General features: G+C 43.7%; 1 protein-coding gene across 2 annotated transcripts; it reads right to left on the bottom strand.

Annotated features, from left to right (window-relative positions):
• Positions 1 to 11,380: 11,380 nt before the first annotated feature.
• onecut1 (one cut homeobox 1) lies at positions 11,381 to 15,654 on the bottom strand. 2 transcript variants are annotated; one of them, XM_028956663.1, is made up of 2 exons: positions 14,360 to 15,654; positions 11,381 to 11,952 (listed from the first exon to the last, which is right to left on the bottom strand). In XM_028956663.1, exons 1-2 carry the CDS (start codon positions 15,399 to 15,401, stop codon positions 11,660 to 11,662), a joined length of 1,335 nt encoding a protein of 444 aa, XP_028812496.1. In that variant the 5' UTR covers positions 15,402 to 15,654; the 3' UTR covers positions 11,381 to 11,659. The 2 variants fall into 2 exon arrangements, with proteins under 2 accessions (XP_028812496.1, XP_028812495.1); XM_028956662.1 differs by having other exon boundaries at positions 14,345 to 15,654.
• Between the last annotated feature and the right edge of the window lie 205 nt (positions 15,655 to 15,859).

A 15,859-nucleotide genomic window follows, 5' to 3' on the forward strand; every position in this document is an offset into this window, starting at 1 on the left:
ACATTCATCTGAGCCTGAGCCGAGCTCCACCTGGGCACCACCCTGCCTCACCTTGGGTGGAGCTCACTGAAGCTGTGTGGAGGACTATAGTACACACTGCATGAGTTTACTGAGTGTTAAGGCCATGGGACATGATGCAGCGGTAACAATTATTTTAATAAAAATGCTAATTATATGCTGTATGTGCTATACCAGAGAATGAATAAATAATTGATCTTACTCTTTCTTCGGGTTGCTTATATGGTGTGAGTTAATGTTCAGAAGGCAGGACATTTCTGTTTGTGGTGATCGGTTGCAGCGTTGGTGGGGCTGTGGAATCGACTCCACCCCATTGAGGTGAAGACAGGTGTAAGTCCTGTAATCCAATTTTTTACGTTTCGTTTTTCGTTTTGTAAGACATACGACAATAAGATGGAGTTAAGACTTCCTTTCTGTCACGCCCACATCAGAGTCAACATGCATACTATTGTAAAACAAGACAACAGCACATACCCCAAGGGTCTGAAGTTATGTTTTATACTGATCAGTTGCTAACTGACAACGTGTAAATGATCACTCACGCCGAGAATGTCAATATGAACAAACGAGTGTACAGCATCTCTTTTAAGAACGCTTCGCTATTTACATGAACACACACCACGATAGTTAATATTTAACAGACGTCAGACACAGACCAAAACCCCTTTATAATCATTAAACTGTCTAAAGCTTCCATATTTCCGTGTTCCTGACACAATCCGGGTGACTTGTACGACCCTGACCCCTTCCTTCCTGGCTGGCCAGCTGAGAGCGGTTGGTGTTGAGGAGGGTATGTGCTTTGCTGCTTTGCTGAAGTTGCTTGAGTGTTTTCCACTGCTGGTTTTTCAAGTGAGACAGGGTTGGTCAGAAGACTACATACTTTAGTAAATTATGAAGTAAGACTCAGTTGTAACTGTGTCAATACAAATCCCACACATGGATTATTTAGTGTGTACAGGGTATTTAATGCATAAATAACATATAAACCTGACTTATTAAAACTATTGTCTGTGGCAAATGGCAAGTGTAAAACATCTATTCTATTCTTACCCCTCAATGTTAAAAATAATTGCATTCAATTAAATTGAGTCATGCAAAAGTTTGGACACCCTGTTACAGTAGTTATACCAAAAATAACTGGAAAGGACCTATCCAGACTCTATCCAGAGTTAAAACATTCAGAATTTGCCTCTTGATTCATTCCATTGTATATTTAATGATGGATGTGAGATCATTATCTTGATGCAAGATGCATCCTCGTTTTACCTTCAACTGTCTAACAGATATTTCGATGTTTGCCTCCAGAATTTGCTGGCATTTAGACACATAATCGAAGGGTTGCAGGTTCAAATCCTGAACCGCCAAGGTGCCACGGAGGTACTCTTGAGCAAGGTACCATCATCACACACGGCTCCTCGGGCTGCCTACTGCTCACTAAGGGTGATGGTTAAATGCAGAAGACACATTTCGTTGTGTGCACCTTGTCCTGTGCTTGCTGTGTATCACAATGACAATCACATCACTTCACTTTAGATGTTCACAAAAACCTCTGATACTGATGGTTTTGAATAGGACTACAATGAAGGTCATATTTGTTTGGGTTTCACTGAACCATACAAGAATTCATCTACAGAGTCTGCTAGATCTTCATGAAGGTGTTTTTTCCTTCCTAGCAATCGAATGAGCAGACCTCAATTTTTGTCTTTCATTGGTCCCATTAACTTTACAGTTAGACCATGTAGTCAAAGGCGATGGTGCGCTGAGCTGGACTAGTGTGAGTTTGCACTATTGGTGCCACAAGGAAATACTGTAAGACAGAGCCTTACTCTGTTCATACCTAAACACAAATCTCAATAACCGAGAACACCTGGACATTGAATACTGAGGTTATAAGAGAAGCTTGTGACACAAGAGAAGTCGGTCATTGTCAGGACCGATACAATCCAGTACAATAACATACATTACAATACAATACAACACAATAACACACAACATGAGCCCAAACCTCTATGCTTCTATAGACTGGTGCAACAGAGCAGGTAATGAATGAGAATATGTCATTTTTGTTATTTTGTTTTTATTTGGTTTATTTATTAGGCATAGATGCATGAGTTTATTAACATGAAATGAAACTTAAATTGGCTAGAGGGACCAAAACAGAAAGTAAAAAACAGACCAGTCAGAAATTAAACCTCGACCTGGACTAGAGGTAGAATATACAGACAGAGCAATACAGACAGAGCAATGAGGCACATGTGGAAATCCTCATTAGGACAGAGACAGAAAGTTACCAAAACTAGTAAAAGAACAGGGTCTGGTGCTGGCAACCCCACCAGGAGGATAGTCACAGCCACTGGAGGCAGGTCATGTGGAGAAGGAACAGAAGGAACAGATGATAGCAGAGCCAGGTGATGATGAACAAAGGAAGGCGGGACAAGATGATGCGGATCCAGAACTGGTGCATGGAGGCTAGGGAAAGCCGAATCAGGAGGAGGTAGTTGCAGATGGGGACAGACCGGTTCCAATGTTTAGGAACGTGTGGACACTGTTCAGAAATGGATGCAGCAAAAGGAAAGCTGACTGACACATAAACTTCATCTATACTCACTCCAAATTGTCCAGGCTCACCAAATGTTGGTGGTCACCCTCACTCTTGGTACAGTCCACATCACCTAAGCTAGTGTCCAATCATCCTCCTTCCAAGAATCTTACCAGTACTCCCAGTATTCAGCCTCCCAGTATTCAGCAGTGGTGGTCTAGCAGGAAGCTGCCCCGTAATCAGAAGGTTGCCGGTTTGAATCCCGGTCCGCCAAGGTGCCACTGAGCAAAGCCCCGTCCCCACACACTGCTCCCCGGGCGCCTGTTCCCACTGCTCACTAAGGGTGATGGTTAAAAGCAGAGTTACACTGCTGTGCTGCAGTGTATGACAATCACTTCACTTTCAATTTTCACTTTCCTAAACAGAGTCCGGCCAGCAAAGCAGCCTGAGATGGTGAAGTGAGACTTGGAACCTTGGGGTAATGGGGTGACTAGACGTGTGGAAATCCTGATTAGGGCAGAGACAGGATATTATGATTAGATCTGTTATTATATAAGGCATTTCAAGATTCACGATTCAAGATTCAAGATTGGTTTATTGCCAGTACAACAGTATACACAGTATACCGTGTATTGAACATTTTTTTCACACAGACCCCCCTCCACACTGCAATCATAAAAGAAAAAGCTATAAGTATGTACATGCTAAACTAAATTATACTAACTAAAACTAAAGCTGTATAATACTGTACAGGTTGTCTCTATAGGAGGTAACTATTCTACTGCAGCAGATTTTTGTGAGTATTGTTGCAATGATAATGATAATGTTGCTATTTAACATTACAGTTTATAGGATCTCATCATGTTGATGTGGGTTTCCTCTGTTTTTCTAGGTGGGAGTGTGTGAGTAAACGGTGAAAGTGAAGTGATTGTCATTGTGAAACGCGGCCTTTTTGTCCTCACACCAACTCTTTGCACCTGCTATCCCTAGAAAAAGCAAGCGATGCTATCTGAAAACATAAACACACCCACACACACACACACACACACACACACACACACACACACACACAGGTAATTGCTGAGAAAATGCCAACATGTTTTGCATGTGGGCACCTGCAGAAAAAGTAGGATGTGATCTGTTACTGACACTCCGAACCCATGTTCATGTGCAGTCAGCTGACTGACTGCCAGGGTATCGTGGGCCGTATAGTACAACGTAGAGTACAGAGCTGCTTTCTTGCTTGTCATGAAACTGTGATTAAAGCTGATTACTGCATTCTTTAGAAAAAAAATGAAATTCTACGATCAGCCTGCAGTCAACAGTGGTGTGTGTATACACAACAACGTGAGCCGTGTGTGATTCACTGCAGAAAGGAAAAGATGCCACCTGCACGTACCCGCTCTGCCCATATAAAAGCTACTCATTGCCCTGTTCTCAGCTGCGTGTTTGAGAAACTGGCCCAGAGGCATGTCACAGGACAATGCAAGAAAACAAATCCCACAGTTTAATGCACACAACACGCCTATCTTGTGCAAAGAACAAATACTTGCACAGTGTAACTTGTTAAAAGAAACACATAGCAGAATATTTCCGCAACTTCCCTGAAGCAACAAGGTCACTGACAAGCAATTAACATCCCCTTGTTCTGCTGCATGTTTTTGTGTCTAGACCTCAAAAAAAATTAGCCACTACTATGCTGTGAGGAAGGAGAGGAAGAGAAAGACAATACACATGTAATATGAGATGATATGAAACTGCAGTGCTTCTGCCACTGCCACTATCAGATGATGTTAAGAAGTTATTTCTACAGATTGTTCGTGGAGTGAAACGGCGGGAACAGAGAGGCTGTTCTGATTGTGGTTATCATTTCATTGCTGTTTTGTCATTCATAAGATAAACCCTTATACCCTCAACTTGCTCTCTCATTCTCTGTCTGCCCTCCATGTGTGTTATTTTCAAATATCTGCAGTATAATAATGTCTATTGCCATGGTCATTACCGTCTGCATCCAGTTAAGGTTGTAATACCATACAAACCAACTGACTCACGCTGCGCATGATCCCCATTGTTATACCAGGCCCTAAAGATGACACAAGATGCATGGACGACTGACACTGAGACTGTGTCACCAACAGGGGGCAGCAGAGTGTCAGGGGTCTGCCACGGTTAGGCGGCATGGTGTCAAATACTCCTGATACATTTGGGTCTTTGCTGTAGATTTAGTCCTTAGATGATCCAGGATGAAATCCAGACAATGTGTCAAATCTATTTCTCCACATGAGGCCAAAAATAAATGCTCAGATTAATTCACACACAGATAGTGCTTCTTCAGTGATAACATAAACACATAAGAAATCCACACTGAAAAAGTGAACACTGGATCATTGGTGTAGGATTTCTACCCTGCCACTCTCAAACCATGGTGACCTGTTCTACAGGTGACGGTCACATTTTCACATGAGAAAATATTTGCCATAGAGCAGCGACTTCATCATTCACATCTGAGAGTGACATTTCTGCTTTGGAGACTTTTCACAGGCGTCTAGTGCTGAAATTTCACCTGCCTGTCTCGGTTTTCAACCTGCTGTATCGTACCTCGGACCAACAAGGATTAGCTGCAGTGCCGTTTTCCAGGAAGTGGACTAAAAGAAACACTGATGGCAGTGCTGTCCCAGCACATTTGGTACCGTTGTCTCATCCCCTATGTCACACCCACTCATCCTCCACACAGAATACACTGCATGCGTAAGTCAATGAATGCACTTTCACCATATCAAATCAAAAAGAATGTTCTGTTTAAAAAACAGAAACAGTTATGTTAATAATGGAGGAAATTAAATTGGAATGATTACATAATTACAAATATCTACAACACTATGGCACTAACATGAAAAAGCAATGTGTCAAAGTTAGAGCCATTTAAAGTCATTGCCTGCAAAACTATACTTTCCCACCCTGGGTGAGTACCTGCCCTGCGTCCATTGTGCCGGGATGGGACTATGACCCTGAATAACGGGAAAATTGGGAAGTGAGTGAGTTAAAGAAAACTTTCAGGAGGCGACATTAAACCAGTTAAACACTAGATGGCAGCAAATGCTAAGATTAATATCAGTCACATTGTGACTCCATGGGGATGTGTGGATTTTGTCATATTTTATTGTGTGTTAATATCTTCATCTTTTTAAAATCTTTTTTATCTTTATTTTTTATCTTCATTTTTTTGGACCAGGTTCCACATGAGTGTCTAACATGACTTGAGTGTACAATTGGATCTAGATTATTACATTAGTTGAGACATGGGTGACATGGAAGTGAAGTGAAAAGTTAAAGTGAAGTGACTGTCATTGTGAAACACAGCACATGGTGACACAATGAAATGTGTCCTCTGCTTTTAACCATCACCCTTGGTGAGCAGTGGGCAGCCATGACAGGCGCCCGGGGAGCAGTGGGTGGGGATGGTGCTTTATTTAGTGGCACCTTGGTGGTTCGGGTTTTGAACCGGAATCCTTCCGAATATGAGTCTGTCTGCTAGGCAACCACTGCCAAAAAAAGGCTAGCTATGCCCTCCACTATAATTGGCATCCCTTGTAAAAAATGAATAAAAAGCACCTTCATCTTACACTGAAAATGGAAAGAAAGAAAAGTATGAAATATATGAAAACAAAAAGAAATCCATCATCAAAAATGCATATTTTTAACAAGAACACTTGCCACAATTGTTGACATCCTTGTAAATGAATGTGAAACAATGTGACAGAAGCATGTTCCCAATTTAAATAGTTTTATATTGATTGGAGTGTACAGGAAACTTCCAGCGGAAATGACAATGACCTCCTGACACCGAACCAGATTCCCTCAGCCAACCATGATCACGGGCAAGAAAAAAGAACACAGGAAAAAAAATGAGATAGTGTATGGACCTTTTAAAGCCAGGGAACACTTGCCAATAAAAATGATGCCAGTTTCAACATGTTTATCTCCCCCACCAGCAGTGACAAGGATGCTTCTGAATCATTATGTCTTGATACAGAGCTTCGGAATACGCTCTCAAGGGAAGGAAGAATTAATGCTCCAAATGTTTTAACATGCTGTCATCACTGCAAAAGTTTACCACTTTGAAGAGCCTAGAATTTGACATAATTGTTTGCAACTTTTTGGTATATGGGATAGCCACAAATTAGTTATTTCATAGTACAATGTAAAAACTATATTTAATGGCCTGGTAAAACCTGTTACAATAAAAGTGTATATAGATGATTACCATTTTATTATGCAGTATATCATTAATTGCATTGTGTCACTATTTTAGGCATTTTATAACATATTCAATGTGTTAAAATAAAATTCTAGAAGGTCAATGAATGTAGACAAGTCTGAATTTGAGGTGCTGGAAAACCAACCTTTTTATTTTCTACACTTGTGTGGCTACAGAAATGCTGAAACATTTTAACATTGAAAAAGCATGATGACATCACCACTTCTTCCCCCCCTTCCCTTTTTTTTTAACTAGGCAAAGATAGCAGATGATATTGCACGGCATAGAGAGAACAGTAGCAAAGCAGAAGGAAAGAAAGGAATCGAGGGGGGGGCAATAAATCCAGAATTTTTACAAAAACCATGTCCATGTGACGTTACAGAGACACAACCTGGAGGCCACACCTACTGTGTCAGCCCAGGTCACCACAGAACACATAAGATGCTTCGGGAGGCAGTACATATCAGCAGAAAGAAGAGAGATTTGGTGAAATAATAACCATCATCAGAGCATCGTGGGGGACTTACTGTAATGCGAAAAGGAATGCTACTGTTTTGTTCCAAAAAACTATTTGGTATGGTCAGCGTTGTATATATATATATATATTTTTTATGAAAACCTTCTACCTTGTTTATCACCCCCGCCCCTTCCCCAGTGATGAGAATGTAAAGTTTTTGATGTTTTCCAGATGATTGTCTCAGGCGCTCTTTGTTATTATGGTGTTTTGTAGCCAAGCCATCAATCACGAGGGAACTTCGATTTATTCCTCCAAATATTCACTATCGAGCAGTCATCAGAAGACACATGGACGTGCACACACACACACACACACACACACACACACACACAACAACTTAAAGCACATCACACAGAGGTGTGACTCTTCAGAGGAAGGAATGTTCCTTGTGCTCTGTTCTTGTGGTCTTTGATAGAAAACTAGAGAGAAAAGGCCTCCGTGCCATCCAAACCCACAAAAAACCAAAGTCTCTTACTTTGGTACAATCGCGGGTTTCGTGATTAGACACAGTCGCATGTGTTGTCGCTGTTTTCCTCTGCATGGTATAAAACCACCACCAGCGGCACACGTGGCACGGTTATTTGTGGGTTCATTCAGTACCGATTTCGGCCTTTTCTTTTTTGGTTCTTTTAACTTAAAAAGATAAGACACTTTGTAATGAATCTATCTAGAAAAGGACAGCACGAACATCCACAGACACAGCAGGAGATCAGGTGAGCTGTGCAGCCCTACACACACACACACACACACACACCGATTCCTTGGTAAGTTTCTGTGAAGATTTATTAGACTTTGCTCATTGTCAATACACGAGTTTGCACCAAAATAACAGATACAAGGTGGGGCCTAGACGGCAGAGTGCCACGTGAATAAAAACATACCCAGCAACGTGGCCCCGCCCCCAGCAGACCGGCTGCCCAGTCTAGGCTCCACCCCACTCAGTGCACCAGACAGCAAAGTGAGCAGGACTTGCAGCCCTCGTTTCAGTGAAGGAAAAAGATTGTACATTTTAGATTTTTCGAACAGGAATGGTGTCCCCAATGGTGGAATAAGCTTGTGTACATAGTCCTACGCCTACTTTCTATTACCCGTGCGCGTGGCAATATCACAAAAAAAAAAATAAAAGAAAAGAACATCTACCTCACAAAATGCCAGGGCTTTTCAACATACAATAAGTCTCTTTTTTTTGGTTGTTGTTTGCTTTTTTTGGTTGTTTTGTTAATAAATCTTTGGATGTGCAGTAATACCCATAAAAAAATCAAAAGGAAGTACAACATAAAAGATGGACACTGCTTCCTGCCTGCTGAGTGACAAAGTGACACGTCTCTGTTAGCAAATGAACTGTTCCGGTGTGTCTGGCAGTGTTTCGAACACATTCTGACGTGCCGGATCCCCCTCCGGCACGCCGGCGCTTCAGATGTAAGGCTGTAACATAACAACTGAATGTCTGGATTTTTTTTTTTGTCTCTTTTTTTAGTTTCTTTTCCCAAAAAAAACTTACTATGTACAAATCTATATTTTCTACAAATGCATAAATTAAAGCAGTAGGTAGGCAATACAAAATGCAATTAAATTAAATTACAATTAAGTCACAAACACAGAAGTCGAGGAAAGGAGCAAAAACACATTATCACAGCAGTTGGTTGTACCCTGTAAAAGAGAATCATTCTATCGTCATTACATCAGAAAAACACAACGCCTTGGTAAAAAATAAAGAAGACAGTCTTTCCTCCTTTTCTCCAACCCCATATCCAGTCGAAACGTGCCCTCCACAACCCAAACGGAGCAACGAATTACAAAAAAAAAAAAAAAAACGAAAATAAATAACCGTAAAGCTTTTTGTGAACATTTATCAAACTAGTTCAGCTCTGCCTTAAGTGACATAGACTCTCTATACAACAGGATTTATTACTATGAGGTATTCAGAGACATTGGTAAAAGACATGCACGGCCAGGACGGTGGACATTCCTACAGGTGACGTGGAGAGCGAGGGAGGGGTCTTTCTCTCTCTCTGTGTGTGTGTGATGGCCAGGGCACGGGGACCATATGAAGGAGAGAGGAGCTTTGGCTTGTCAGCAAAGAAGTGGAAATAAAAATAATAAAAAACACAAGAAAAGGAAAGTAAAGGTAAAGTGTAGAAGAAAGGAAATCCCTTTGGTATGTTTCTCGTTGCATGGTTGCGCCGGCGGAAAGCACCACGGTGACAGAATTCGTCCTTTCTCCTTTTTTTGTTAGTGGCCCTTGAAGAGGCTGAGGTATTCGTCGAGTAAAAGGTGATATCGAAGAGGTCAACGGCGGTTTAACACTTTGGTTGAAGCAAGGCACTCGTCCTGTGAGTATTTGTGTGTGTGTATGTGTGTGTTTTGTCTTTTTAAAAAGTTTGGAATCATGTCTGTCTAAAGCTTTTTTTTTTTTGTTCTTTTAATTATTATTCGAGCAGAGAGCACGCTGTGAAAAGGGCAGAGCGGAGAGAGAGGAGGACGGGTTGAGGGAAGGGGAGATGGATCACACCGACTATCCACCGCATCATTCATTTGGGCCGTGCAAAGAGAGAGAAGAAAAATCTTTGGTAATCTTTGGTATCGATAAAGTGATAGAAATCACAACATGGAGACTGAGTGAGGTAGCATCTTTGGTTCACACTAGAAGTTCCAGTAGATCTTAACACAAGTCACAATTTTTCTTGTTTTTTTTTTTTTTTGGTTTTGTGTCAGGAGGAAGCAGTTTCCTTGATTTCATTTGGTATATCACTCATAAAATCATTTTCTTTTTTTTTTTGGTAGTAAAGCTAATCACACAACATAAGACATCAAGGCGGGAAAAAGTGGATTTTGTGTTTGTCAGAGGGTCTCCCCGGGGACACGCCCGCGCAGTGCTTTCTTCCTAGCTGTAGAATGCATAGAATCCGAATCCATCCAGGTCTCCATCCACGGGGCACAGCAGCTGAAGTGGGAGGTGGGGTGGGGGGGGGCAGTTTGGTCCCTGATGGAGACGGGTGGGCACGCCGTCTGTAGCCAGGACCGCTGATGTCAGCAGGTTCTGAGTTCTGGAATTACGAAAGGCACCTCTGCAGTCTCAACAATTGTGATTGGAGATTTTTTTGGAATCTATTTTTTTAAACAAAGTGGAATTATCGCTGCTTGATCGATTATCTGAAAGTCTTTTACACTGTAAAACGTATAAATTATCGATATATATTAATGGTGTGTCACTTCTACTTTCATCAATGTCAATAAACATACGTATATAGATATGTAATGATAATGAATAAAAACATACCTCCTCCCTGCCTGAAGTATTCTTCATATTTATGATTAAGTGGTGTTTACTATCTTTGGTGTTAGCCACTGGCATGTGTAATTTACAAAATAGAAGATTTTCCCGCCTCCTCCCTGCCTACAGGTACAGTCTGTATATGCCACTGAAAAAGATTTTTGGTTTTGGAGATTGGTGACATTTATCTGACATTCACATTGTATGGAAGGTTGAACTGATCATGGTATTGTTGGTTGGGTGATTATCTTAAAGCCAGCATCACTTTTACATTCTTGTGAGCTCACTGCAAGCGTGGCGTTGTGTTTCTCTCCTTCCAGTTAGAGATGGGGACAAGTCAGGAAGATAAACCGCAGAATATTTGATTGATTGTTGGTGTCTTGACAAATACACGCTTTCTCTTTGGTCATATTCTGCCGTATGATTGGAGCAGTTAGTGTGGATGAAGTGGACTGGACTTTCACTACGGCCAGGAAGAAAGCACCGCTCTGAGCGAGAACACACCCTTTCCCACCAGGGTCGTGTGCGGAGTTCTCGACAGGAGCTCTGCTGCCAGCTGATCTGTACACAGTGTTCCTCTCCCTGTGACGTCACACACCTCCCATCTGACACAAACAGAACAATAGAACAGGAAAAAAAAAAACCACAGTAGCTAGGAGGCTCAGCTAGCATCCAAGAGTTGACCAGAAACAAACGAAAAAAAAAAAAAAAAAGTCAATTTAACCAGCCAATCACAGGGAGAGATGGTGCCAGTGGGAGCCAGGGGTGGAGGTGTGGGCTTCAGAAGGTGTACGACTGGTGATTCTGTGTTCTTTTTTTTTTTTTTTTTTGCAGTATGTAAATGAAGGTGTCGCAGACCAGAGTCTTTAACGCAGGTCAAATAAGTCTTTGGTTTTTTTTTTTCTCTTTGGATATTATAAATATCAGTATTGTACAAGTTTTAAGGGCAAAAAAACACTGTTGTAGAGGGTTCTTTTGTCAACTTTGTCTTTTTCTTTGTTTATTCTAGTTAAAGCTTTTCCACCGAAGATTCAGTCTGTGGCCACTACTCCTTCACGCTTTGGTACAAGTGCTGGATGAGGAGTTGGAGCTGGCCGAGTTGGAGCCGTCGTCGATCCACTTGTCCAGGCTGCGCCGGCGCGCGTTCATGAAGAAGTTGCTGACGGTGGCCAGCTCCAGCCCCAGCTGCTGCGAGATGGTGATTTGTAATTCTTTGGACGGCCGCTTGTTCTCTTTAAATATTGCATGTAAAGTCCGACGCTGGACATCGGTGAAGACCAGCCGAGGCTTCTTGCTCACACTGCCCCGGTCGCCCTTGCCGTGGTCCTGTTCCTTCCTTTTGCATGCTGAAACAGGCCAAAGACAAGTAACACTTAAACAACGCAGTCATAAACGCTACTACAGCACATAATATTCATTTATTATAATTATATATTACATATTATACATTCCTTATACTTTTATTCTGCAGTAGAGTAATAAGAAACCTTAAAGCAGGATAACATAGTATATATAGTATTAAAATTACATATACTGAACTTAACATAAACTGAAGATAAAATACATGAAGAAAATAATTCTGCATGCATGTGATGGTGTTATTTATACTATTTTAAAACAATTTCATAATACGTTTACTTGCATACATTATGACAATCTGTCATGACACGGCTTGTGATGCACTGCATTAACCCACTGTACAATCTATGCCATTATCCATATTATCTATATTATTATCAAATATGAATAATACATTAACAGTCATCAATGGACAAATGTCAATGGACTACAAGGCATAGCGGCGAAACCTGGGGCGACTAGCCCCACCCCCATTATGCATGTTTACAACCACAAAAGCCACATATTATCTATGATGTTTACATGAATACACGGTGCTGAACGTCCAGCCGAAAGCTGACATGGTCGAATGTGCTGAAAGTTTGGTCATGAGGAGTTTGGCGGCCGCCAGGGGGCGACAGCGCACCGCGAATTCAGAGCCTCCTGCCCAACCTCGATCACCTCTAAACCGAGACAAGTACACCACGATCAGCCGGGCCGTTTTAATGGTCTTGTTCGCAGTTTTAGCCACAGGAAGTACATTAAGGCCCTTCTATTTTGGGCTGGTTCGTTATGTTGAGGCAGTCGGGAAGGAACGAGCTTTGGATAAATATTAACAACGCGGTTCAGTATCGGGGGCCATAAATCAGAACGGCGCACAAGGCCGCGCTGACAGTGGGAGCAGGTCGGACATTTTTCCCAGATTCCTCCTCCTCGGCCGCCAAAACCAGCGACCGGACGGTTTCTGTTTGCCTGCAAATGATTATACAGACAGGAGATAATTTCACAGTCAGCCTTCACACGCAGGCTGGGGAGAAGGGAGCTCACATCCGGGAACGTTCATACGCGCACGCACGCACGCACGCACGCACGCATCCAGTATCATAGCAATCGCTCGTTATAATTCCTATAAATAAGTATAACGCATTACTAATCAGGAACGGCAGAAGTTGGCATTATAATATCAGAAAATAGGATAAATGCAGAACAGATTTTATAACAAGACATTTTTCATGGCAAGGTGTGAATGTTGTGGCCTTTTTTCTGACTGTTATGATTATTTATCGTTATTATCAGAAATCAGGACATAGCCCAGACCAATCAGAATCTATGAAATGAAAACATTAAATGTCCATTAATTAAAAAAAATAATAAATCCGGGTTGTTAAATGCTTAGAATAATGAGACTTCGTGTTCGTTGAGCTCGCAGTTCCCTGCGTCTTAAGGAAACACGTCCGGATGGCTTCATTGCCGCTTCTGCACCGTAATCCACGCTTATTGATTTATGCAAATTACTGTCCATCCAATTCATAAACATGCGCTTCTTCTGTGTAAAAATATACGACTGTAATTTTTACTTTCATCACACACATACACACACACACACTGATTTCTAGCATTGGAAGCAGGAGCAGACTCCACGCCACTTCGAATAATCGATCATGGCGATTATTTGTAGGACCGCTGGAAACTGCATTTAAATTTAAATCTGCATGTCGGAGGTAAACAGGGCCTGCCACTCACACGCCCCGCTGCCACGTTCACTTCCACTATCCACCTCCTCCTGGAGCGGTTAAAGGAACTTAATTAAGCAAATTAAGTTAATTAAGCAGAAAAAAAGAACCTTGAATCCATCCGGCTCAAGGGCCATCTCTCGATTGTACCGAAATCGCCATTCTCCGGCCCGCCAGAGCGTCCCACGCACAGCCCACGACGGTCACGGCGTCAACAAGGACGGAGCGATCCGCTCACCAAACACGGGGATTACAACAGGGCCGATATCGATTCATCGCCGTATCAATCAGAGATTTTACCGCAAACATCACCACGAATTCTACTACGTTCACGTCCATGATTATAAATAAAGACAACCCCCGGCAGGATATCTTATGCGGGGACAAAAATAATAATAATAATAATAATAATAATCATCATCATTATTTTAAAACCAACATTACAGGCCAAACCAATTTACACGGATTAAAGCCCCACGAAGGCAGGAAAGAGATTATTGGAAAATGTAAATAAAAAGGTGAGTATTTGATCACCCAGCCCTACATTACACAGAACGGTATTTATTTTATTCTTTTTTTAGAAACACGTGGATATAACGATATAAATAGATGGATTTATGGCACGTGAATGTTAAAAGGTAAAAGGTAAGAAAAGGGCGTGAATTACCGAGGTTTCGCTCACCTGCGAGCCTGAGTGCCGACATCCTCTGGAACTCAGGCTCCTGCAGCCACTTCCACATCCTCCGGAACGTCTCCCGGCCGGACTTGAGCTTGCTCCAGGGTTTGGGGTTCCGCAACAGGTCGGACAGGGTCCCCTGCGAGCGGCACAGCACCCTCTGGGCGAAGATGGCCTGGGGGATGCTGTAGCGCTTGAGCTCGGTGGTGATCCGCTGCGCCACCTCCTTGGTGTTGACCTCCTCCATCTGTCCCGAGCCGCCCCCGCCCCCGCCGGCGACCTGCGACCCGGGCACGGAGGCGTGATTCTGCTGCGCGTGGTTCTGGGCGCCGAGGTGGGCGTGGGGGTGGTGGTGGTGGTGGTGGTGGATCCCGTTGATCTGCACCATGCCCGCCGAGGACGCGGACATGTGCTGCTCCCCGTGCCGGGCCAGCATGGCCGGGTGATGCGCCTCGAACCCGCTGGGGGTGAGCATCTTCTCCGCGGGCATGGCGGCGCCCGGGTGCGCGTACGGGGGCAGGCCCTGCTGGGAGTTGTGGATGCCGGACAGCGGGGAGAGGCTCTGGCCCATGCTGGTTACATCCTTGTGGTACGGAGCGTACAGGTTGTTCATGGAGGCCAGGCCCCTGTCGTCCCGCATCAAGGTGAAGCTGCCGCTGACGTTGGCCGGGATCCGCTGGTGGGGGTGATGGGGATGGTGGTGATGGTGGTGGTGGTGATGGTGGTGCGGGAACTTGTCCGAGACGGTGGAGATGGGGGGCAGCGGCTGCAGGGGGGTCAGGGTGGTGTAGGTGCTGCTCATGCTCATGCCGGGCGGCGCCTCGCACGCCATGCCCATGGCGGGGTGCAGGTGTCCGGCGAGCCCGTGCTCCGGGGGCCGGTGGTGGTAGTCGCCGGCGTCCAGGATGGACGCCATGCCCATCGGACGCGCGCCTCCGCCGCCGCCGCCGCGGTGGGTGACCGCGCTCCTGTCGCCGCTCAGCAGGTCGGCTTCATGGCTCACGCCGTGCAGGTCGCCCATGTTCTCCATCGACAGCTGGGCGTTCATGATCCGCGCAGGCTTGTGGACAAACCATCTATCTGACGTTCACCGCTGTAGGTGTCCAAAGAAGTGAAATATATATTTAAAATATATATTTGAAATATATATTTAAATATATACAAAAGTTCCGTTTGTATTTTTTAAAATATATATTTCCGCTTGTTTTTTTTTTTTTTTGTTTTTTTAATGTCCCCGTTCATCTACAGCCAGAGCATCCGCAGCAGCTGTGGTCGCAGTCTGATCGTCTCCCTCGCCATCTCTAGCCATGTCTGGCGCCGTCTGGGTTTCTTTAGACGCGCCGCTCCGCCGCTGCGGCTTCGGCCGCGCACGCATGCGCAGTCCGCTCACTGCCCTGCCGTCCTCCCTCCCACTCCGCGCACACACACGCGAATACACATATCAGGTTGCCAGGTGTGCTTTTTTAAAGCGAGACTGAACTCATTTTGGGGTTACTGTTGCCAAGA

Source organism: Denticeps clupeoides, chromosome 16 (assembly GCF_900700375.1).
Source record: "Denticeps clupeoides chromosome 16, fDenClu1.1, whole genome shotgun sequence".
In the NCBI taxonomy this organism is placed as follows: domain Eukaryota; kingdom Metazoa; phylum Chordata; class Actinopteri; order Clupeiformes; family Denticipitidae; genus Denticeps; species Denticeps clupeoides.